Source organism: Cylas formicarius, unplaced genomic scaffold (assembly GCF_029955315.1).
Source record: "Cylas formicarius isolate icCylForm1 unplaced genomic scaffold, icCylForm1.1 PGA_scaffold_2__14_contigs__length_35257938, whole genome shotgun sequence".
NCBI classification, from domain to species: Eukaryota; Metazoa; Arthropoda; class Insecta; order Coleoptera; family Brentidae; genus Cylas; species Cylas formicarius.
The window spans coordinates 31,854,912-31,880,049 of record NW_026844319.1 but is presented as its reverse complement, the minus strand read 5'-3'; the positions used below and the strand labels follow the sequence as shown (position 1 = coordinate 31,880,049).

General features: G+C 33.9%; 1 protein-coding gene across 3 annotated transcripts in view; it reads right to left on the bottom strand.

Moving 5' to 3' along the window:
* LOC132698147 (parathyroid hormone/parathyroid hormone-related peptide receptor-like) overlaps positions 1-25,138 on the bottom strand; it is an 88,981-nt gene that overhangs the window by 3,014 nt on the left and 60,829 nt on the right. Inside the window, exons 1-7 of one of the 3 annotated variants that reach the window (XM_060664055.1) lie at positions 17,865-17,931; positions 6,733-6,873; positions 6,561-6,667; positions 4,442-4,606; positions 2,168-2,253; positions 1,947-2,112; positions 28-193 (exon numbers count right to left, since the gene is read on the bottom strand). In XM_060664055.1, coding sequence (XP_060520038.1) covers positions 28-193; positions 1,947-2,112; positions 2,168-2,253; positions 4,442-4,606; positions 6,561-6,667; positions 6,733-6,865 — 823 coding nt within the window. In that variant the 5' untranslated portion in view covers positions 6,866-6,873; positions 17,865-17,931. Of the gene's footprint in view, positions 1-27; positions 194-1,946; positions 2,113-2,167; positions 2,254-4,441; positions 4,607-6,560; positions 6,668-6,732; positions 6,874-17,848; positions 17,932-25,138 lie in introns of those variants that run through there. The other 2 variants (XM_060664057.1, XM_060664056.1) reach the window with 2 other exon arrangements.

Below are 25,138 nucleotides of genomic sequence, written 5' to 3'. Positions count from 1 at the left end.
ACTGTGGCGATGGAGATGGAGGCTTACCCCAACCGCAAATAAAATAGTATATCAAATTCTTATTGGAATCGGTAAAAAGCGCCCGCAGCACCAGATTGTTCAAGTATACACCCTCCATGAGGATCCAGGAGTAGTTCGCCAGGGTGAAGTATTGTATGAGGGTCGTCACCAATTTGCATTCGTAATTGTTGGACTGGACATATGATATAATTGACAATTATTGTAGTAATCAATGACACCCACCGATTTAACTCTTTCTTGAATGAAGACTTAATTGGATCGGAGGCATGTCGGTGGTTCAATGCATCAAGGTCATTGATTAAAAACGAAATTTCAACTCTCGCACATGGGACTTCATAGCTGTTTTATAAGTTTTTATATTATCAACATAGGAAGGACCTCCATATCTCCAGTAGATATATGGTAGCGGTTTAGTTTGAAAAGATGTAATACTTTCTAGCTTGCTGATACCAAAATGTTGTTGAAATTTCAAGTTTTGGTTAGACCTTTTACTTAATATTAAAAAACGACGTTATAGAATTGCATGCTGTCTTGTGTTTTACTGAGTTTTATTGAATAATATTAATAAAATTTATTATTAATAATTTTTCAAATGTTCTTAAAGTTTCTTTAACTTACGTAGGTTGAAGGTTTTCATTACGCGCTGACCTTGAAATTTAAACACATTGCAATCTAGTAATATCATATTAGTCCATTTTATCATCTCAAATAATTTCAGCTCTTTATGAAATATTTTTTATATTATTTATATTAAGTTAATTTTATTATTAATTATATCATTAACTGGGATTTCATTAAAAAAAATTATTTGACAACTAAATTAAATAAAGTTAGACGGGTCTTCTGCTACAATCGGCGTAAACCTGCACTTTAACAATGACAGTTGCTTAATGGTGGAATATTTTAATTGCGTTATGTCCAGATATTTTCATTAATTGAAGAATGAAAAAAATAGAAATACATTTATATAAATATTTCAATGTGCAGCATTAAGATATTTTCCTTTGGCTCTTTGAGTTGCTCATGTTACCATGGTACATATAATAAATAAATAAAAATAGTTGCTTTTAAGTTGTTATATTATCAGCATTGGATGGATCTCCATATCTCCAGTAGCCATATGGTAGCAGTTTAGTATGAAAATTGGGGTAAACTCTCAGGCAGAAATAAGTTGTAATAATTTCTAGCTGATACAAAAATGTTGTTGGAATTTAAAGTTTTGGTTAGTCCTTCTACTTAATATTAAAAAATAGACCATGACGTTATAGAATTGCAAGCTGTTGAAATTTAAAGTCTTGGGTTATGTTAATAAAATTAATTATTGAAATATTTTAGTAAAAATAAATAAATTGAGATCTTTAGGTGTTCACTGCGCTTTAGCCTTGAAATTTAAACACATTGCAATCTAGAATTTTCATATTAGTCCGTTTTATCATCTCAAATAATTTCAGCTATTCATAAATTATATTAGATATATTGTAAAGTTAATTTTATTATTAATTATATAATTAACGTGAATTTCATTAAAAAAAAACATTTTTTGACAACCAAATAAAAAAAAGTTGGACTGGTTTTTTCGTACACTCGGCCTTAACCAGCACATCAACAATGAGAGTTAATGGTAGAATATTTCAAATGCGTTATGTCGAGATATTTTGATAACTTGATCGATGAAAAAAGAAGGAATACATTTATATAAATAATTCGTTGTGCAATGTTAAGATATTTTCCTTTAGTTCTTTAAGTGCCTCGTGTTACCGTAATACATATAATAAATAAACAAAAATTAAAAGTGACATAATTCGAGTTTGTATTATTTTTAACTTATTGCTCTTTTTTTCTTTATTTTAATTGCTTGCGAAAAACAACTGTGTAGATTTAATTTATTAATGGCAGACTAATTAGATGTAGCCGAATTTACTCACTTGACTGTCAGTGTGGAAGTACGCCTCGCCGTTTAAATATTTAATATCCTTCTGCAAACCTACCCCCTCGAAGAAGATGAGGTACCTGAGGATATTCATGAAGGCCCGCAAAATGAAAGAAGCGAACAGATTCATGTGCAAAATGTTTCTCGGACAGTGTAGCCGTCTAAAAAACAGTCTCGTTCGGTTTGATATTCCCAACAGTGACTCCATGAACTTACCTTAAAAGAAGCATGATGGTAAACGCGATTATCAGTGAGACAAGCGACACGGCGTATCCGGTTTCGCTAATAATTTTAACCAAGTCCTGCAACCGCAATGACATAAGGACATAAAATGATAAGAAAACGTCACTCTAACCGCCATTGTCTACCATTGCGCTCCTTTTTCTACGCTTCGTGGCACTCCCTGGCACCAAAGCGTCAAGTTTTAGTTGTTAATGTATTTTTAATTATTGAAAAATGTATTTTTCTGTAAAGTTCTGCAACTGCTCTTCGTATTTGCACTTCAGATCAACTCAATAAATAAAATAACAATTTAATTGGCGTTCAGAGAGAAACTCATAATTTTTTTTGGTAACTTAGTGTTGACTAAATCATTCAATATTAATTTATACAAAATATAACACATGGAACATCGAAATAATGCGTGCTTTTTATAGTAAAGACGCCTCAAATTTGATTTTATACTTTTATAACATGGTTTTTCAAAGTCTTTCTAATATTAAATTAAATGAAGGATTAAGGATTAACATTAAATAAAAGGTTTAATGTTAAACTTAAGGTCAGGATTAAAAAGTACCCCAAATTTGACATAGGCTTATAGGCTATTATTTTCTTTTCTTTTAAAAAGAAATTAAAAATAACGGTGACTATAATCGAGAGTGGCGAGCCTTTTATAAATTTTGGCATTTCATTAATACGAATATCGGAAACAGATGCCCTAGATTTCAGCCCTGTGGTACATCGAAATAAGTTTAAAAAACATATATATTAACCAGATTTTCTGATAACTGTTGCATATAATAAATGAGCCTTTCATTTTGAAAGTGACTTAAGTCCATTTATCTTTAATTTGAAATACTTAAGGTTTTGCGTTTTTACAAAATTAAAAATATACTTAAGATATATGGTTAACTTGCAATGTTAAAACGCATTTAAGGGATTTAATTTTATACAGCCCATTCAAAAGTCGCTATTATTAAGTGTAAAATACGACCTTGCTTACCTTAAAAGGACTTAGGTCACTTTCGAAATAAAAATTTGTTTTGTTACAAAAAGTGAAAGAGGTTAAGTCCGTTGCATATAGCTTAAAAAAGAAAAAAAAAACATTAAAAATATATTTTTAGATAATAGAAATAAATTTAGTAACCAGTTATTCGTTAACATTCTCAGTATGCGGGAGTGATTTCCCATGGGTTTAGCAATTTCTTTAAATTAAATATTATTTTTTAAATTTTAATTTAATATCAAAACGTAATTTAAATTTCCTTCATCACTGCTTTCAACATTTTGGGCCGCACTTTCTGTGTTTGTTGTTTTTGTGTGCTTCTTTAAATTAAATATTATTTTTTAAATGTCAATTTAATATCAAAACGTAATTTAAATTTCCTTCATCACTGCTTTCAATATTTTGGATGGCACTTTTTGACATCGTCAATAGAAAGTGGACTTAGGTCACTTTCAAAATTAGGATTTTCATTATTTATATTATTTTGAAAATGTATGTGACATAAAATTTATAAATGTACTAAGTATATTTCAATACCGATTTATTTTTTTGACAGTTCAGTTCAAGTGTCATTAGGTTAAAATCATCAATTAGGTTAATATATGGGACAATTAAATAATACGTGTTATGCTTTTTATAGTAAAGATACCTCAATTTTGATTTTATACTTTTTTAACATGATTTTTGTATAGCTCATAAAAAGGACTCCACATAATACAACTATATTCTAAATATTTCTTAATTTATGCATGAAATAAAATGTCCTCGTATCTTGAAAGCCATTTGAATTTCGAATCGAGAAAAATTTTCCTGTTATATTATGCTTATTAAACTTAAGATTGGGGTTAAAAATTACTCCAGTGTCTTTTATTTTTCTCACTAAATGCCATACTAACGTTATTAGCGTTATACTGGCTTGGCAATTAATGCCTTGTCTTTCAAAAAGTAATTAAAAATAACGGTCACTACAATCGAAAGTTACAACGTGGCAATCATCAAATTGCATATATTTTTTTACATATAAAGTCATTATTCATATTATAATTATTATGAATTTTAAATAATATATTTGGAAATCATCTGCAAATTTTATCATATCCGTTAATCTTAAACAAAGTTCCATTCAAGCCTGCGATACACCGAAATAGCTATGTGGAACAAAACAATATCATTTATATGCCATATACTGAGTGTTGCAACTTCTATGGCGACGGAGAATGAGCTCTCATTCCCTGGCCATGTCGAGCGACCAACCGTATACTTACAGCGGAATCTTTCGACATTAGATTGTCAGGATGCATGTCGGTTATAGTTTTGAATACCGTGATCGTACTCGTATTTGAACACGCTGTATAATTAGTGTAGGTCGCGTTGGCAGCCTTAACGAACCAAGTAGCGTTTTCTGTACATTTTCTGGTGGCGTTGTTGGTCTGAAATGTATGAAACAAGCGTCAAATGCCACCTAAAGTGGGAAATAGTAAAGTTTCTTTAACCGCGCAGCAGCCTCCACTGGAACTTTTCCTCCGTAAAGTTCCTATTCCCGGAGGATTCGAAAATAAGGTCCAAGGTTTTTATCGCTTCATTTTCAGTTCGGATTCTGAATGCCGGAAAGTATACAGATTTTTTTTTTGTGACAACTCAAACTACGCAACAACTTTGGTTTTGATGTACAGTGCATCCAATTTATCTTGATAATATTTTGTTTTTAGAGATATCAAACTGGACAAAGAAAAAAACAAAATGTAGGGTTAGCAGACAAGTATTTTTCCAAGTGACGTATAAACCAAAACATTTTCAATTTTCTGACATATAAGCCTAAATCATATTTTTTTAAATGGAGCACCCTGTATATTATATCTTATTCCGATTACAATGACGTAACACACGTTACATTTTACCTCGTATTTACAAATTAGAGTAGAACAAAAACACTAAAAATGACAAGACACACAAAAGTAAAAAATTCTTTAACTATTCTAAATACTACCACCATTTTCCTGAACACATTTCTCATACACTCTAATTGTATGATGTCTTGCATTTAGTGACGTTTCCGGATTGTCTTTAAAATCACCATCGCAATTTCTTGCATGCTGAGCATACTAACATCTAGTTTATCAAACCATTACGAACCAACTAATTGATTTTTTTCATTCTAGCATCAAAATGTTAGCTTTCATTCTCTGAATGACATTCACTCCTAGTAAACGGACAAAGTGATATCAAAGATGACAATGATAATTTTTCACGTAATTTTCAATCTTTAAAACTCTCTTTAGGATTACGTATCTTTAATTCATCAGAAACCCTAATTTTTCATAACAATTGTTACTTGCTTTAGTTTAAACTAAACAATCGAGAATATTAAAAAAAAAACTAACCAAAATGCGATATCCAGATTCTGTTTAGGCCTTTTTATTTCACTCAATACAAGAGTAAGGCTTTAGAAAAGAAAAGTAATAAAAAAGTTTTAACTGTACATTTTTACAATTATCAATTGGTATTTCCTCTGCTTGTCAAATTTAATGATTCCATCATCATTCCATCTTTGTTATTTTCAAATGAAATGCTGTCACACACATTGTTGTTTTTTCGAAAATTTATAGTTTTTTTTTTAGTTATTATTTCCACTGTTATCGGGAACACTGTTACCTCAATATGCCGCAATTGACGAATTTGGCAGCCGTGCTCATAAAATAGATTATAATTTTTCGTGGCGGTTCCATGTTTACCCGCTAACCCGAATATTTTCCAGAACGAAAATAAAACCCTGGCACATTTATAAAATTGGGTCAATAGACGTTCGCTGAACAAAGCTCGGATAAATTCGTTTCGAAGCCCCAGTTGATGTTCAAATGACACAAAAACTGCGACACGTTAAATCCGTATAAAAATTGGAATCGCACAAGACAAAAAAAAGTAATCAACGTTTCCCATAATTTGACTTTCCCAAGAAGAACCAACAGAAGATAGATACCAGGAATGGACTTTTGAAACAATTTACTTCTTAAAAAGTAAGGGTCACTAGGGTAAGTTTGACAGAAATTAGAAATGTCACATTTAACAAAACTAACAATACAATAATCCAACGATTCTGCATTTTATGACGTCATAGTCAGAGCACTACATCCAATAAGTATTTAGGAGTCATTGGTAAATTTGACATGGCTTTACATTCATGACTATGACTATCTAATATTGTGAAAAAGTCAAACTACTGGAACGCTACGCATTTCCAACTTTTCTATGAACTTTTTTACTTTTAGCTTGTTTTTCGAGGCACCCTGTATATTTAAAGCATAGTCAGTATTTTAAAGTCAATGATTCCTAGAAGCCATGGGATAAGAAATAGCGAGCTGAGATCCGGCAAGGAGAAAAACGTACCTTGATAAACCCTACGGCGTATTCCGCGCACGGCAACGAAGCTATCGTGTTGGGCAACTGGGGCGGCCAACATGTGATGGTGTCCCAGAAAGGAGGACACATCCAACCTGAAATAAAAAGCAGTTGTCGATTTCTCGGCAAACGGTAGCTCTTTTTCTTCGATTTTACGTACTGTTATGCGCCACGCTGTATATCGGCGTGTTGCTGGTAATGTTGGGGCCGTACGATTTAACACATTCGTCACGTGATCGGTTGAATGCGATTTCTTGGTAGTAGTAGACATCGGCGACTCCAAAATAAGACATTTCGATATCTGAAACAATAAACAATAATTCTTACATTTTCTGAGATAAAATGGGAAAAACGTCGTTAGGATTTCGATGCTTGGGTACTGAACAAAACATTCCTGGTTCTGACATTTTTTGGTTCGAAGAAATTTCATTCTTCGAGAAACGAAACAAAAATGGAAGAGAAAAAACATCTTGGTATTTGGAAAAGAAAAAAGAAACAACATTTGGTGGGGATTCGACGAAACCTCATTTTTTCAAAAACGAATGAAATTTTTATTTTTGGTTAGCACAAAAAAAAGTGGAAAACATTCACTTCAAGATAGCAACGATAAAAAATTTGTTTAAAATAATGTATTGTCATGTCGAAGTAGACCTCTCACCTTCAGCCCGATAAGAATTTGATTAGCTCGTAGAAATCTAAAATTAGGCTTATTGGTTCTATTAGATTCTTCTAGCATCGACAAAATAGCACAAGTATGACATTTTTATATTAAAAATAGAAACGATAATTCACAAAATAAAAGAAGCTATTTTAATATTGGGCCTATCAATAATTTTGCGGCATTTATAGAAACTGATAAGTCTAAAATGTTGGTAGTCCAATAATAACATATTATGGAACATTTCTGATGAACCTCACTTTGGTCAGGAGTTTGACGTGAATAAATCAAATACTTTACCATATATGAGAAAAGTGGCTAAAATCCACCGAAAACATCCGATCACCATCCGAATAGTTTTCCCAGGATTTTATGTTTTTATATTATTATTTAAGGGCTAAATCTTCAAAGAAGATCATTTTTTTCTTTCAAATATGTAAAACAGCTGTCCGGCCAGTCACACGCGAACAACAAGACAAAGAATTACTGTGAGAGACAGAGAAACTAATTAGACTAAAACAGAGATGTGACGTCGAAGATGTAAACTGGTACAGATTTAAACAAGATTGCTTTCGGAAAATCGACACTGGGCGCGTAGCGCGAAGCAGCTTTTTATTATAACAGAAAACAGCTTCGCGGTTTCGTGTGGTAAAGGGACGTATTGTTTTCTATCGTGCTCCTGTGGACCGCTATGGAACTTTCGCAAAATCGATGTTATTTAATTCTGCATGCACCCTGTATAAAATGTCCTTCACATCTCGTCAAACTTCAAAGTTATAGCAAACATCGGTAAATATTAAAATTTGCACAAATAATTGCGTTGTCGCGCCCAGTATAATTGACGAAACCTGAAACACTCTCAGGACACGGTTTACGATACTGTTCAACTATAATGTTCCCATCTTCAACGGTTTTTCATTTATCGCCAATAATTTACCCACAAAAACCGCAATTTTTAGGATGTTTTAGATTTTTTGCCCATAAACGACGCACCTCGTGAATCATATAAAGAATGTTCGAAGTAGAGGTTATAACCCTGGATCTTCCACGTTTCCTGATCCACGCATCCAAAAATGCTTAAATGTGGGCACGGACTTTTACTTTTCTGCGAAATTTCAAGTTGATAACTGCAAATTTAGGACACTTAGCACATTTCTCATTTAGCACGGAATATCGGGAACACGTTCTAAAATAGGTGAAAACTTCTTCTAGTTTAAGAATTTTTTTGGTCTCGTAAACAGTTTTTAAATTTGTAGCTCCAACGGTTCGAAAGTTATTTAGGAAAAACCAAAAGAAGAGAGCGGAGAACGGAGAACGGAAAGACAAAAAAAATTTTTTTTTCGAAGGTGATCATTTCTGTACCAACCGGCGATCCCATAGGAGCAAGGAAAGCAAGATAAAAATATGCAAACAGCTGTCTGACTACCTATGAGATACGCCAGTGAAACGCAAAGAAGCGGGCAAAGGCTGAGAACAATAGAATGAAGATAATTGAGTACATTTTGGGAATTACACTGAGAGACAGAGAAACTGATGAAAGCATATTATCCTTTTTCTTAGGACTGGGTCTTGTGTTTTCATCAAGGGTTTGCAAGGAGTATTTTGATGCTGAGAACCAGCTTTCATATCATCTTATAAGTGGCCGTCCAGGAGGTCAGGTTGTGTCTGGTTTATTTTCCTTTGTAATTTTTTCTTATGGTATTCTGTCGACATAGTCTCTCTATTCTCTTCTGCGATTCTTGCCAATTTTACTACATCCTGAATATCACACATGTCTCTTATTTCTTCATGTCTCCTCCTATCCAATACTTCTTGTACTAATATATTCATTTTGCGAAGTTAAATATCTTAGGTATGGTCTGTTCATAGATATAAGAAAGTAACCAATTGCTTTTGAATGGGATTATCCAAGGGTGGTCATTAACATACAATGCAACAAGATTATTACCTAAAATTTCGGAGTTTAAATTCAGGTAAAGTTGTGGTCCTTAATAGAAAATAATTTTATACCTACCTGTGTTTAATATTCTTTGGTTTGGTATACTTTAAGTTTATTAGTAATCATTCTTATTTCGTGTGTATTACAGCGTGTGTTGAATCATGTGCGAATTATGCAAAATATGTGCAAGTCTAGTGTATCTCAGGAGATGCTCCCGCCCAAATGTGGAAAACACTATTCTACTGAGACTAAGGAAGTTAGAAACAATGTTTATTTGGCTCTCATTGAACGTGGTGCCAGCAAGCAAGCATCCTTATATGAAACGGCCGCATTGACGAAAATTCTTACATCAACTGTATGGAAAATTGTGAAAAAAGAAGCGATGCTGACATTTTCTAGAGTGTAGGCGTAAAATTTACCAGTTATACGAGGAACAAAGCGTGCCTACATTAGATAAGTTAATTAGGAGGCTTGAAAAAGATGACACCGGTGTTAAATGTGGCAGAACTGCCTTATGGAAGTGTATTCATCACATGGGTTGTAGATTTAAAAAAATTGATAAAAGGCAAGTTTTCATCGAATCTTTTAGAATTCGGAAATGGCGACTGGAATGTCTAGAAAAAATTAGGATTTACAGAGAACAAAGACCAATTATTTACTTCGATTAAACCTGGTTCGACATTTATGATACCCCGGAAAAGGGTTGGGTTGACTGAACAAACGCGCCATCAAAAAGAGGTAAAAGAATAACTATTTTGCATGCTGGCTCTAAAAATGGTTGGATTCCAAAGGTACTTTCTCCCCCTGCGAAAAATATAAACGATTCTTCTCTGGATTACCGTGAAGACACCACCGCTGATTTATTTGAAAGTTGGTTTAAAAACAAACTAATTCCAAACATTCCTCCTATTAGCTTAATTGTAATGGACAATGCAAGTTATCACAGTAGACAGTTGACTAAAACCCACAAAAGCAACAATCCAAATCTACATGTATAATAACGACATTTAGTTTCACGAAGATTATACCAAAAATCAATTAATTGAGGTTCTACAAAGCTTGAACCTACAAAAGGAATACGTCTGTGATAATTATGCAAAAAATCTAGGGCATACAGTTTTAAGGCTTCCACCTTACCACTGTATATTTAATCAAATTGAACATGTTTGTCACCAACTGAAATCTGCCATTCGTCGTAACAATGTTTTTCCCCGTGTTAACTCCAATGTCCTCAAACTTATAGAAACCGAAGTGTTTAACATCCTTCCACAAAGTTGAGCAAATTCTGTTAAACATATAGAAAAAACAGAACAATCGTGGATATACGATTGCAAATAATATAGAACAAATAATAATTAGAACAGGCGATGATAGCGATAGTGATACTGATATATTATAATTATAATTTTAGTAATTTATCTAGGTAATAAAAATAATTTGTAATTTAATTTTAGATTTAATAATTAAATTCTAAGCAAAGTACGGACCTGTTCGGCCATATTTCATTCTTACAGCTTGCCCAGGTCTTTCCTTAATTCGTATCAGTTAGTCACTTTCTTATATCTATGAATAGACTTTATTCTGATATTAATGCTGCGAAATAGATGTAACGTCCAATATGGGCAAGGGATAAACAAAGAGAGCGGATGTGATGAACAAAGACATGCAAGAATGAAGTACCCAAGCTGGACGAGCCGGAAAGAAGGATAAAACAAAGCTACTGAGCTTTCCAAAGCGGTGCACTTGCAGTGGCAAGGAAAATACAATGGAATTTCAAAAGACGGTACGATATTTCTCAAAGCTTTATGAATTTATCCCCGAAATAACGGGCACTTCTACACTCTGTATTATGATACGCTACCAAAACGAATGGCAACCAAAACGGTTCGTATAAATCGAGATTTATTTTCTGCACGGCGTACAAAAATAATCGAATGAGTCAAAGAGAATTCGCAGCTCGAAAATGGCATTGCAAACGACACGGATAAGGAAGGAAGGAAAATGATATTTTACCCGCCGTATTTGAAATAAAAGCATAAACAGCAACTTCGCAGCAGCTGCGACAAAATTCCTCGTTCGAACGCAGTAAACCCAATTTATGTGCAAAAGAGTCTTGAATTTTTATAGAGCAGCGTCGCCATTTTATATTTTGCTTCTTCGCGCCTTGGAGACAGAACAACCCTAACACCTCGTTCAGCTGCGTGTTAAGTCTTCGATCGTGTAATGGAAGAACGTTTTGCTCCTTTTTTTCATACAGAGCTACCTCTGAGTTGCTTCTTTATATATATTCACATGACAATTGTTTCGACAACACCGTGTCTTCATCGAATGTAATATTTCTAAACTACCTGTTACTATAAATACCGAAACATGACGATAAAACCTTAGTTAATGTTTTGAAAATTCAAGTTTAATAATAGAGAGGTATTTAAATCTAATTGATTGTTAAGCAATACATTTGAATGTCCCATTTTGTTAATCTCCATGGCTTCCAATAAAATACATTTTCTACGTTTTGTGGCTGTATGTAAAATATCAAAATTGTCTTCAAAAATGCGTTTTTCTGTGTTTAAGTGTCTAGCATAATTGGAATATAGACTATTGTTTTTAAACGCTCTTTTATGTTCGTTAATGCGTTTCTTGAAGGATCTACCTACATGTCCAACATCAATTTTAGGACAAGATCCGCATTTCAACCTATAGACTCCTGACTTTTGAGATTTTGGACACTTCGTTTTATTATTTTTTTAAAAATTTCCTATTGTGTCGTTAGTTCTATTATTAAACTACATATTGACAAATGTTTTGAAACTTTTTCACTGGGTTCTCCTATGTATGTAATTGTTTTAAATTGCTCGTGTTCTGCATTAGATTTCGGATAAATAGAGTTTACTGTGTCTAGATTTGTTTTTTATTTACAATTTTATCGATAATGGACGGATTGTACCCGTTGTTCAGTTAGATATTAAGTATAAAAGAGTGAAATGCAGCCATTTTGTGTGTATAAGGGTGATTGAGCTGTTATGAATGACTGTGTCCGTGTTTGAGGGTTTATGGTAAATCTCATTTGTTTTGCGTTTTTGTAATAGTCTAAAAAATTAATAGAGTTATGCTGTTCAATCTCGATAGTGAATTTTATACGATTATGTAATGAGTTACTGTAATTACTAAATTTAGTAGATTTCACCCTAACTCGGAAACAGGTTGACCCATTGGTGAAACAAGATTTATTAGACTCCTTAATAGTTTCTTTAGACCAAAATTGTTTTGAATTTAATGGTCAGATTTGCATTTTTAAGGAGGGTTTGATCACGTTAAACCCAATTAATCCTTTGTTAGCCGAGATTTTTATGGATGATTTTGAAAATATTATTCTAGAACATCCATTGAGTTATTTGGATGATGTCTTTAAAACGGACACATAAATGAATTCTTTTTTAAATTACATTAACTCATTACATATATGTATATAAATAAAAATATCTGTGAAAAAGTTTCAAAACATTTGTCAAAATGTGCTTTAAAAATAGCTTTCAGAACTAACAACAGAATAGGAAATTTTTTTTAAAACCAATAAAACGAAATGTCCAAAATCGCAAAAACCTGGTGTCTACAGGTTGAAATGCGAATCTTGTCCTAAAATTTATATTGGACAAACAGGTAGATCTTTCAAGAAAAGCATTAACGAACATAAAAGAGCCACAAAAAGTAGAAAATTAAATTTATGAGACATTCAAATGTATTGCTCAACGACCAATTAGATTTAAATACCTCTCCTTTATTGAACTTAAATTCTCGCAACAACATTAATTAAGGTTTTATTTTCATTTTTCGGTATATATAGAAGCAGGTGGTTTGTAAATATAACATTTGGTGGTGTCGAAACAATTGTCATGTGAATATAGATAATTTCGTGAAAATCTGAACCGTTAGTTCTTATTTATTTTGATCAATAGATTTACATAATATTATTTCATTCATCATTCGAATAGGTCAATGCTTATTTCTTCTAATTGTGGTAATTCTGCTTTGGTTCGTTTGAAATAAATGGCCCCGAAATTTTATTTTATATACTATTTGTATATTTTTCCATTACCCTAATCATTTTATTTCCATTTTCCATTGTTTATCTCTTGGTGTCTTAACAAAAGTTTTCTCTACGCCATTAAACACCAAAGATATGTATTCTGTGTAAGACAAAAGAATTAATTGAATAAAATGAGAAAGAGAACAAACACAAAACTAATCAAGACCACTTCTATTCAATCTCAAACACCCTGTGTAACCACTGAAACTTATTAACCGTGCTTAGATAATGATCGTCTTTTTTTATGAACATTGTTTTCTTTGATAATTAATCCCTAGCACGAATTTAATAAACCTGCCCGGCTGAAACTACCCAATTAAGGTGCGGTCTCTAAGATTAGTAGCTAACATCTAGGAAAATTTTTCAATTAAAACGTCCAAGTTATTGGCGGCACCCTTAATTCCGCGTAAGTAAATACTTCCGCGAAAAATTGCAACTGCGCGCACTGGCACCTACATAGACGACCACAGACATGAAGGGCTGTTTATTTATTACTCAAACTGAAAAACGTCTCCCAACGAAGGTCATCGCATCGGAGACGCAAATACTTGACACAGTCTGGTAGAATATGTTCAAGGGAAACCCCGTGTTTTCAATAAATAAATTGTACGTAACGTTGGGATTTTTAATACCAGAGTTATTTTAAACTTGCTTGAATTTACGAGTAACTTTAACTATCCATTTACTTTCATCGCGTAAATTCTTATTTTCGTGAGTGTACTGATCATTCTACACAACCGAATCACTTAAAAATAATAACTAACCAAAACGCAACGGAAAACAACAAGGCTGTCATATTAATATCAGGTTCAGAAGTAAAGGTACCCGATTCATATGAAGGTTGACAATGACTTTTTCATAACTACTCATTTCCCAAATTTGTCTATTTCTGCAATTTCTGTCAACAAATGAGATATTTACATTATTTGCAAATTATTGTTCAAATTTATACAAAAAAGTATCCAAATAGTTAATATTACCGTTTCTTCTATAATTCTGTACAGAAAAAATTGACGAATTATACGTTCAAGATTTCTTAAGAGATCTAACAAAAGCGAACCAAAAATCGCAAGCAAATGACCAAACAATTTGCGATGTTGCCCAATTTGACCATAACAAAACTAAAAGCAGGAGTTGCGAATGGATGGAAAAACCGATTTTCAGTGGAGTCTGATCGAACTGACGACAGAAAACTACTGTTCGTCCCAAAAAGTGAGCTTCTAAGTTGATACCTGCATGTTTGGTGTAGGTTTATTAGTAATAAAACCTGATTTTGACCGCAATGCGATCAAAGTCGACAAGAGAAAGCCACTTTTCGACTCAGAAAGTGAGGTTTGAAGTTGATATCTGCCGGTTTGACTTAGTCTTCTTTACAATAAATAGCGGAAAAGCTAGTTTTGACTGGAATCGGAGCAAAATCGACAAGAGAAAGATACTTTTCCTCCCAGCGAGTGAGGTTTTACGTTGATATCTGCAGGATTGACGAAGTCTTCTTTACAAAAAATGGCCGAAAAGCTGGTTTTGACTGGAATCTGAGTGAAGTCGACCCAGAATATGAGGTTTTAAGTTGATATCTGCGGGTTTGAAATACTTTTTTTTTCAACAAATGGCGAAAACGCTGGTTTTGGCTGGAATCTGGGCGAAATCGACAAGGGAAAGCTACTTTTCCACCCAAAAAGTAAGGTTTTACAATAAATAGCGGAAAAGCTGGTTTTGACTGGAATCTAAGTGAAATTGTCCCAAATGTTAGGTTTTAAATTGATATCTCCAGGTTTGAATTAGTTTTCTTTACAACAAATGGAGGAAGTTTTGGACGGAATCTTTTCAACCCAGAAACTGAGGTTTTAAGTTGATATCTGCAAAATTGACGAAGTTTTCTGTACAAAAAATGTCGGAAAAGCAGGTTTTAACTGGAATCTAAGCGAATTCGGCAAGAGAAAGTTACTATTTGATCCGGAATGTGAGGTTTCAAGTTGATATCTAAAGGTTTGATGTAGTTTAATTTACAATAAAATCTGGTTTTGTGACAATTTGACATTTAATTTTTCAATCGACGCACACTTTGAGCAACATACGTTTTTTTAAGTTATTTTTTATAGAGTTAAAGTGACCATTTGGCATTTAAGTAGCGTAACAAGGCAAAAATACACAATAAACAACAACACAACGTAACCAATTTGTTAATTGAACTGAGGTGTATTTTACTTGATTAAATTCATTTAACAAAATAAATAAGAACTAAAAGTTCAGTTTTTGACAAAATTTTATATTTTTACATTACAATTGTTTCGACAACACCGTGTCTTTATCAAATGTAATATTTACAAACTACCTGCTACTATATATACCGAAAAATGACCATAAAACCTTAATTAATGTTGTGGGAATTTAAGTTTAAATGTCTCATTTTGTTAAACTTTATGGTTTGCAATAAATTTAATTTTCTACTTTTGTGGCTGTATGTAAAATATCAAAATTGTCGTCAAAAATTTGTTTTTCTGTTTTTAAGTGTATAGCATAATTAGAAACTAGAATATTGTTTTTAATCGCTCTTTTATGTTCGTTAATGCGTTTCTTAAGGGATCTACCTGTTTGTCCAATATATAATTTTAGGACACCTGATTTTTGAGATTTTGGACATTTCGATTTATTGTTTTTTAAAAATTTTCCTATTGTGTTGTTAGTTCTGAAAGCTATTTTTAAATCACATTTTGAACCACAATTGTTCGTGCTCTCAATTAATAGATAACAACAAACATCAAGAAATTTCTCAAATGTCCCTAGTAAAATCTATCAAAAACAAATATTTACAAGTGCAGATAAAGGGAAGAAAGTCGTAGGTATCGATGTCCCAGAATATATTACAAAAATCAACAATTTTATTAAACCAGAACTTTTCCAATGTATCAAACACGATCCTGCCGAGTTTTATCAAAGACAAGTTAAGGAAGTAATTACTAACTCCACACTATTTAGTGACAAAGACAATTATTTTTTAACAATTATTAATCCACATCCACCGAAGTTATATTCTTTAGTTAAATTACATAAACAAAATATGCCCATTAGACCAGTCGCGTCTTATGTAACGGTTCCAGCAGATAAACTCTTAAGAAAAATAGTAAATGTTTTAAAGTTTCACACAGATTTTAAACCAATATTTCCAATAAAAATTTTTTTTGAATAATTCAACAAAATTAAAGATATCAAAATCAGTTCTAACTTTTGATGTACAAAACTTATTTCCCAGTATTCCACCTAAGGATGTGATAGATTTAGTAGATGTCACCCTCACTCGGAAACAGGTTAACCCATTGGTGAAACAAGATATTTTAGATCGCTTAATAGAATATTTAGACCAAAATTACTTTGAATTTAATGGATTTAAATCTTTAAGGAAGGTTTGATTTGGAAAATATCATACTATAACATCCTTTAAATAAAAGTCCTCTATGGTGGTATAGATACGTGGATGATATCTTTGCTGGAACGGACAGAAAATTGAATTCTTTTTTAAATTAAATTAACTCATTACATAATCGCATAAAATTCACTATCGAGATTGAACAGGATAATTCTATTAATTTTTTAGACTTAACTATTACGAAAACGCAAAACAAATTAGATTTTTCCATTTACAATAAACTTTCACACAGTCATACATAACAGATCAAATCACTCTTATACACACAGAATGGCTGCTTTTCACTCTTTTAGACTTCTTAACACGCCACTCTCAACAGAAAACTACAACAAATAACTTAATATCATTAAACAAATTACACTGAACAACGGCTACAATCCGTCCATTATCGATAAAATTATAAATAAAAAACAAATCCAGTCAACCTAATGCATAACACGAACAATTTAATACAAAGGAGAACCCAGTGAAAAAATTTGAAAACATTTGTCAAAATGTGGTTTAAAAATAACTTTCAAAACTAACAACACAATAGGAATTTTTTTAAAAAACAATAAAACATGTCCAAAATCTCAAAAATCAGGTGTCTACAGGTTGAAATGCGGATGTTGTTCTAAAATTTGTATAGAACAAACCGGTAGATCCTTCAAGAAACGCATTAACGGACATTAAAGAGCGTTTAAAAACAAACACAAAAACAGAAAAAACGCATTTTTGACGACAATTTTGATATTTTACATACAGCCACAAAAGTAGAAAATTAAACTTATTGGAAGCCATAAAGTTTAACAAAATGAGACTTTTAAACTTAAATTCTCACAACATTAATTATGGTTTTATTGTCATTTTTCAGTATATATAGTAGCAGGTAGTTTGTAAATATAACATTTGATAAAGACACGGTGTTGTCGAAACAATTGTCATGTGAATATATATAATTTCGTGAGAATCTGAACCTTTAGTTCTCATTTATTTTGACAAATTTGTTACTTTGTGTAATATTTGAACGGCCCTCGTAGTAAGGCAAAACATTTCACTGGTCGCAAACTGTACCAAATATATAATAAAACTTTTACGGGATAATGAAAATGTTCTCAACCATCGTTATCGATGGTTCCCGGGGCAACGCAAGTTTTCGCAAAGCTTTAAAGAAATACACATCGCTTACTGCTTTTCCGGATTACCTCGTTAATTACTTTATCGCGACGGTTATCGACTCGAAAAATAAAATTGCACGCAGTTGTGAATCGGCCGCCGCGTGTACTAAAAGGTTGTCAACAATGTCGTTTATTTATCTAAAAGTAAATCAGCCACTTCTAAACAGACCGTTCGAAGTTATTAATCAGTGTCTCTTTAGATTGCCCTTATCTTTGATAACACGGAAAATAATAGTTTCATTTCAGCTAATTTTATGCCAATAATTTATAAATAAACAATACCCACCGGGAATATCCACGATATATTATTTTTGAATGACAACGACGTAAACATTTGTTTATTATTGCCACCTGCCAACCCATTGAATTTGAACTCTCGGATACCATCGAAAATGTCGATTACGTCCTCTATGAAAAGTTCTAGACGACAACAGAGAAAACAACCAACAACCAACCAAACTTGCTGTATAGCTTTCCATTTTTCCATTCAAATTCCCCGCAATGTAAACTCTGAGTTGCATTATAAAACCATGAAGATCTTAACCTCCCAAATTAGACGTTAGACGTTGAACCATTGAACTGAATACACCCGAAACAGTGACGAATCGCAACGCAGAAATTGAGGTAGCCGACGTAGCTGCAGCTCTTCAAAAACTAAAAAACAGGAAAAGTCCAGATAAAGATGGTATCCCAAACGAGTTACTTAAATATGGTGGCCCGTGTCTTGCACAGCAGCTAACATCCCTCACTCGGAAAATTCTCTACCAACATAGAATACCCGATGACTGGCGAACTAGCATCACTATCCTTATGTTCAAAAAGGGAGATAAGAAAGTACCCTCAAACTACAGAGGTATAAATCTCTTAAGCACTGCACTGAAACTTACAACAAAAATTATAGCAAACGAAATCAACAACTTAACACCCTTAGCCGACGAACAGCAAGGATTCAGATCGGGCAGATCATGTACAGATGCGGTTTTTGTCATAAGGCAGATAACAGAAAAATCAATTGAATACAACAGACCGGCATACATGTGTTTTATTGATTTGGAAAAAGCGTTCGATCGAGTGCGATTAAGAGACGTTTTACACCTCCTTTACAACAGACAAACTCCACACAACCTCATCAAAACGATAGTAAATATATATGAAGCAAACCAGATCGAAGCAAAAATAAATGGGATCCTGACTGAACCAATAGCAGTGGGCCGAGGTATCCGACAGGGAGACTCCCTGAGTCCCCTTCTCTTCAACATTATCATGGACGAAGTAATAAGAAATGTACGATTACTGAGAGGATACAGAATGGGCGACCATGAAATCAATATTCTGTGCTACGCTGATGACGCCGTACTGGTGGCTGAAAGTGAAGACGATCTGCAACGACTATTACATCGATATAACTGCACTGCCAAATCACTTAATATGATAATATCGGCCCAAAAAACTAAATGCATGACAACATCAAAAACACCATTAAGATGCAAATTAGAAGTTGAAGGCAAAATCATCCAGCAGGTAATGAAATTTAAATATTTGGGCATAGAAATCTCGGGTTATGGTGATGTGGAGGCAGAAGTCAGAGAGCAAACAACAAGGGCAACAAGAATAGCAGGATGCTTAAGCGACACAATTTGGCGAAATAAAAACATTAAAATCGAAACCAAATCGAGAATTTACAAGGCAATAGTAAGACCAACCTTGACATACACCGCAGAAACCCGACCAGACACAGGGAAAACTAAACAATTACTAGAGACAACCGAAATGAGGATACTTCGTAGAATAACTGGAAAAACGCTCTTGGACAGAGAGAGGAGCGAAAACATAAGACGAACATGCAGGGTGGAAAACGTTAATGCGTGGGTATTGCGTAGAAAGAAAGAATGGAACGAGCATATTAGTAGAATGGACAACAGAAGAATAGTCAGAATTGCACGCGACAAATCACCATTGGGTCGCAGGAGCTTAGGTCGCCCCCGAAAACGATGGAGTGACAACCTGGCAGTGGGATAGGCAGAGACGACGAAAATGAACAGGTAATTTGCCTAGACTAAAGTAGGAAGAAGAAGAAGAAGACGTTGAACCATCGACTAGAATTAATTAGGTGAAATGCCGAGAGATATGTTGGTGTACCTCAACGTGTAAACCCAAAACAAAGTCTAAAAACAAAACCATGCCAAGATGCCAATATCTCTTTCCTCACATTGTCTGTGAGAATCTTACGTTAACTTTGGCTTATCTGTTCAAACGTCAAGATCTGACCTTAGAAAGTCACCAAAAATGTCATGACACGGTAAAAAACTGACTCGAATTAAATAGGTGCATGATATGCACCAAAGTCTATCAAAACATTTGACCTAAATGTCAAAAGCCAGAACTATGCAAGATAGGTTGATGATGTTGTAGCACGTTCTTTTACAATAGACGAGATTTAGAATTCATAGAATGCTGTAAAGAAAACCACAATACGCAATAAATTGTTTTCCAAAAACCTGGGTACTTTCAAAAATGGAAAAAAATATACTGGCGTTTTTAGCAGTTTTGTTGGAGAGGTCGGTTTAGGTCTTTTTTTCTGTATATGGTACTTAACGAATATGAACCTTTAGTTTAAACCATATGGGAATTCTATGATACGTCTTCTGTTTTGTTAAGGATAAGTGTAGAAATCAGCAAACAGATAGCTCTAAGTGCTACACTCTTTTCTTTTCTTGTCGAAATGACCTAAATGAAGTATATAAGTAATAGTATAAGTAATCACCATCCCTACCATCCCTGAAAGATGCCAAAACAGGGCTCAATTGGACTTACTGCCAAATTTCCAGATCTTTCAGGAATATACATGCGAAGAATAGTAGTACCTTTGTTCCTGCCTTCGCTCCATATACCAAATTGAACCATCAGAAAGGCAATCAAAAACCAGCAACACGCAACAGTGCGATGCATTACTGTCTTGACAAAAAATAAAATTTGAAAAACAACTGATTTGCTGAACCTGTAGATTGACATAACTGCGGAACACCAGCACAATAATTGAAACCACGCTGGAAGTGTGGTGATGACACTTGGAAACAAGAATCGTCTAAATCACAGACCTTCAGGTACGCAAATACTGCAGTTGCTGAACTGCAGTTCAGCAACTGCAAGTTCTTTTTTGTCAACGATTTAGTGATTATACTTGTCTTGAAGAACCTACCACAGACTACTTTGAAGTCTGGAATTGTGGGTACTATTTATATTTGCTCTGCGTCATACAGTTGGCAGGTTTAACCTGGAAAATACAATCTACAATTGCAGGTTAAGAGATGTAGAAAATCCTATTCTAGTCAGTAGTTGTGTAACTGTACCACCTCATGCTTTTTATAGCTGCCATGATTTCGACTAAGCTCCGCCTCTTGCTACGCCAACGGACCACAACGTTGCCATTTCTAGAACAAGGTCAAGTGGCTCAGTATATTTCATCTCCGAAATAGGTCCGAACGTATGACACAGTACACGGAGACGCGATAAAGCTAATGGACGTAATTAAATTCTCATCTTTAAACAGCGGTGGGTGTGTCGTATATCGATATTAAGTAAATATTTCCCGCCGCATGGTGAAATTACTCCCGATAATTGGAGTAGATTGGAAGAAAGCCGGAGGCAATTTAAAAATTGGCGTCACCGTATTTCGCACGAATATACAGGGCGTGTCGTATGAGGCGATCGGATTATTGAGACTCTAATGTTAAGTAAGGCTTTTTTGGTATCTACACAATGTGTGATGACTAAATTCATTACCCCAATGTTTAAGAATTTTTTCACAGCCTTTAATTCAGTTTGTTGAATATATATTCAGGGTTTATATCTTCATTATATGTTATTTTATATAAATTAAGCAACTCAATATGCATCTGCAAGGTATTGTAAAAGCTTACAGTTTACAAAAGTTCTAAAAACTGTCTATCTATATATTCACTCCTGTATTATTCCTATTACTCGCATGAGGGTGTTGCTTAATCGTTGGCAGTGTTTTTTAAACTGTTTGGGAATTTTTTTTCAGTTTTATGAGTATGAGCTTCTACTGAAAGCTTGGTATCAGGGTAAACTCCTCAATATTGTGTTGTTTTTAGACTAATAACCATTTTTCTCCGTCTTTGATGCATTCATTACATTCGGGTGCGTTTGCACGAAATCGATATCCAAAGCCCCAGATAGTTTTAATTTTTGCCTTGCCTTTTTAATATCATATCAAAAGGGGTGAATCCTTTTTTAAAATTTAGAGTAGTTTTAGTCAAAACCTAGCCATTAGGCGGTACCACGGTCTTATTGAATATTGCTGATGATATTATTGAATCAGAGACTTCAATAAAGCGCTTGCTGGGCTAAACTCATTATCATCAATTCTTAGCGAAGAAGCTATGCTTTTATAAGTATTTTATGTGGATTTTAGAATGCAATATGTGGAAACGGAAAATGGCGTCTCGTCAGCATCAACTCTAAATGGTGGCGTACTCCAAGGTTCAATATTGGGAGCACTTCTATTCCCTAACGACACAAAACTTTATATATGGTTGGTAACGTATTAAATGCTAATAAGGTACGCCAGAATCATAATGTGTTAAATGAAGTAAATAAGGCAAACATATTAGGATTCTACGAAACACATCCTCTATTACTAAAATATATGAAAAGACAAGTATTTCTCGTGCATCAATCCAATCAGTTTTGAAAGAATATAAATATAACGCATTTAAATTTCGTAAAACTCAAAAACTAAGTACAGAACAATGTCAAAGGGGGATGTAGTTTTGTTTGACTGATGAAAGTTTGTTCACTACAAGAAAGGGTTGTAATAGACACAATACGCGACATTGGTCTTTAAATAATCCTAGACAAATACACGAAGTGATACCAGGGGTATGGTGCGGATGGGCATATTTTGGGAGATCATTACTTTCAACTCTTAGAGCCCCAAATAGAACAACGTTGTGCAAGCTAAAAATTTTCTTAACATGGAATATCCCAGGGGTTGGCTAGAGAACGGTTGAACTATGGATTGGCAAGCCAATAGCCCAGACTTAACTCCAATGGATTTTTTCTTTTGGGGACACATAAAAAATCACGTGCCCAGAACTCCTTGTAATAATACCGTGAAACTTCGGCAAAGGATTTCAGAGGCAATCAACCAGTTACGTATGAGATACGTGTTCAGGAAAATAGTGGTCACATACAGCAGTATTTAGAATAGAATTTTTTACTTTAGTGTATTTTTAATGTTTTTGTTCTACTTTAATTTGTATACAATTATTTCTTGTTGCCGATTTGTCAAAAACTATTCGACTAGAGGTGTGTTACATCATTGTAATCGAAACAAGATATTCCAATAAATAAATATATAATATACAGGGCGTTCCATTAAAAAAAAAAGATGTAGGCTTATATGTCAGAAAATTGGTATTTTTTTGTTATATACGTCACTTGGAAAAAAAACCTTTCTATTAACTCTACATTTGGTGAGGAAAGGACATAATTAGCGACCTGGGAAAGAACAATCTTATGGAAAATCTATGGTGGTAAATAAAATGGAGTGGAAGAGCACTGTTCAGACAACCAGATATAACACGAGAAGTGAAGAAGCCGAGGATACGCTGGTTATGTCATATCTTGCGCATGAGAGGAGGTAGATGGGCAAAAATGATTTTGGAGGGAGCGAATGCAGGAAGAAGCGAAAAAGATGCCTGGAACATGGCAATGAAAATCTAAGAGAGATAAGCATCGAAAACTTGGGAGGTAAAGCTAAGGACAACCAAAAGTGGAAGAAGATAATAGCAAAGATGTAGAATCCACTATTGTATATTTATAAATCTGGCATACTCCATGATTGGTGACCTCATTATCAGAACGCATAAACATTGTACAAGGCTGTATTTGATGAAAAAATTAAGCTAATCCCATGAAATTCTATATCAGTCCCTAATACTATTATTATTTGTTACCCCCTTAGGCTTAAATCTTCTCTCACTATTATCGAACATCGATTTAAATTTTAACTAAACTGTAAATAGTCATAAATGAACTGCGTGTAGTGTTGCCGTAGTTATGTCCAAGTGGACATCAGGAATTCTTGGCATCTTCTGCCACCAAACGTCCAATTTGCCTGAAATTCCGAATTCTTCGTATACCAAAAGCGCCAAGTAATCGACGACACCTTCCCTGGTGTTTTGTTTATTCAGAAAAGGCTAACCAAATCCGTTGCCTTCGAAATTAGATAACCGGCCCGATTAGATTATTGGGGATAAGTTCGTAAACATCGCTGGGAAGGTTTTGGGCAAGTTCCGATTGTTTACCGGAGGCGACAAAGTGCCCGGACGGCCTCCAATTTGCCCCCTAATTGTCCTCCACGTCCAAGACGTGACCGCGTACTAAATACCGCGGGATGGCAGATTCCATTCGGAGATTAAACGTAATATTAAACGCGATGTATCGATCGAGACCGACAGTATATTGTTTAGCAAGTTAAATTGAGAAAGTTTGACGGTTATCCTGCTCGAGTTATAATGTTCTTCTACAGTCCACTTTTATGAACGCTTCAAGGGTAGCTTTTGGCTAAACAATCACTAAAAAGCATCCTCTTGCTTGATTTAACCAGAATTCATCTAAAATCAATAGATAAGAAATAATAGGATACGAAAGAAGCCGATTTCATCAGTCATCCGAGACGCTGTTTATGCCCCTGATTTAGCTCCGCTCCCCTCAAACAATATATAAGCATGTACATGGTAAAATACTCTGAAGCTCTGAAGAAGTCAACAGGATGATTGGCGAAACGTCAGCAAGTTCGACTCAGCAAAAACCGACGCAGGAGGAATCCAGAAGTTTTGTAGATATTCAGTACCATTTAAGATCGAATGTTAACATCTTAGAAAAAAATTGCTACATATACAAATGCAGGATTTTCTTTCTTGTGATACCTTTTAATACGCATTTGTTGTTTGTTATCGTTTATGTATTTGTTATTTGTCGAACATTACTAGTTATTATTAATTAAATAATTATATTACGATAATTATATATTTTTGGATTCGTAGAACACATGTAACTAAAGTCTTATGGAAATAAAGCTATCTTTATATTCATCTTATACAACTTTCGAGTAATGAATCAGCTAGTACAATTAGAGTCATGTAATCAATTTTTCAACCAACTTAACCAATATATTGAACCAGTCATCAGAAACAATGTAGCCCCGCCTTCCTCAAACATGACATAGGGAGGGAATTCAAGGATAACGAAACATGTTTGAAGAAGTAGGGAAA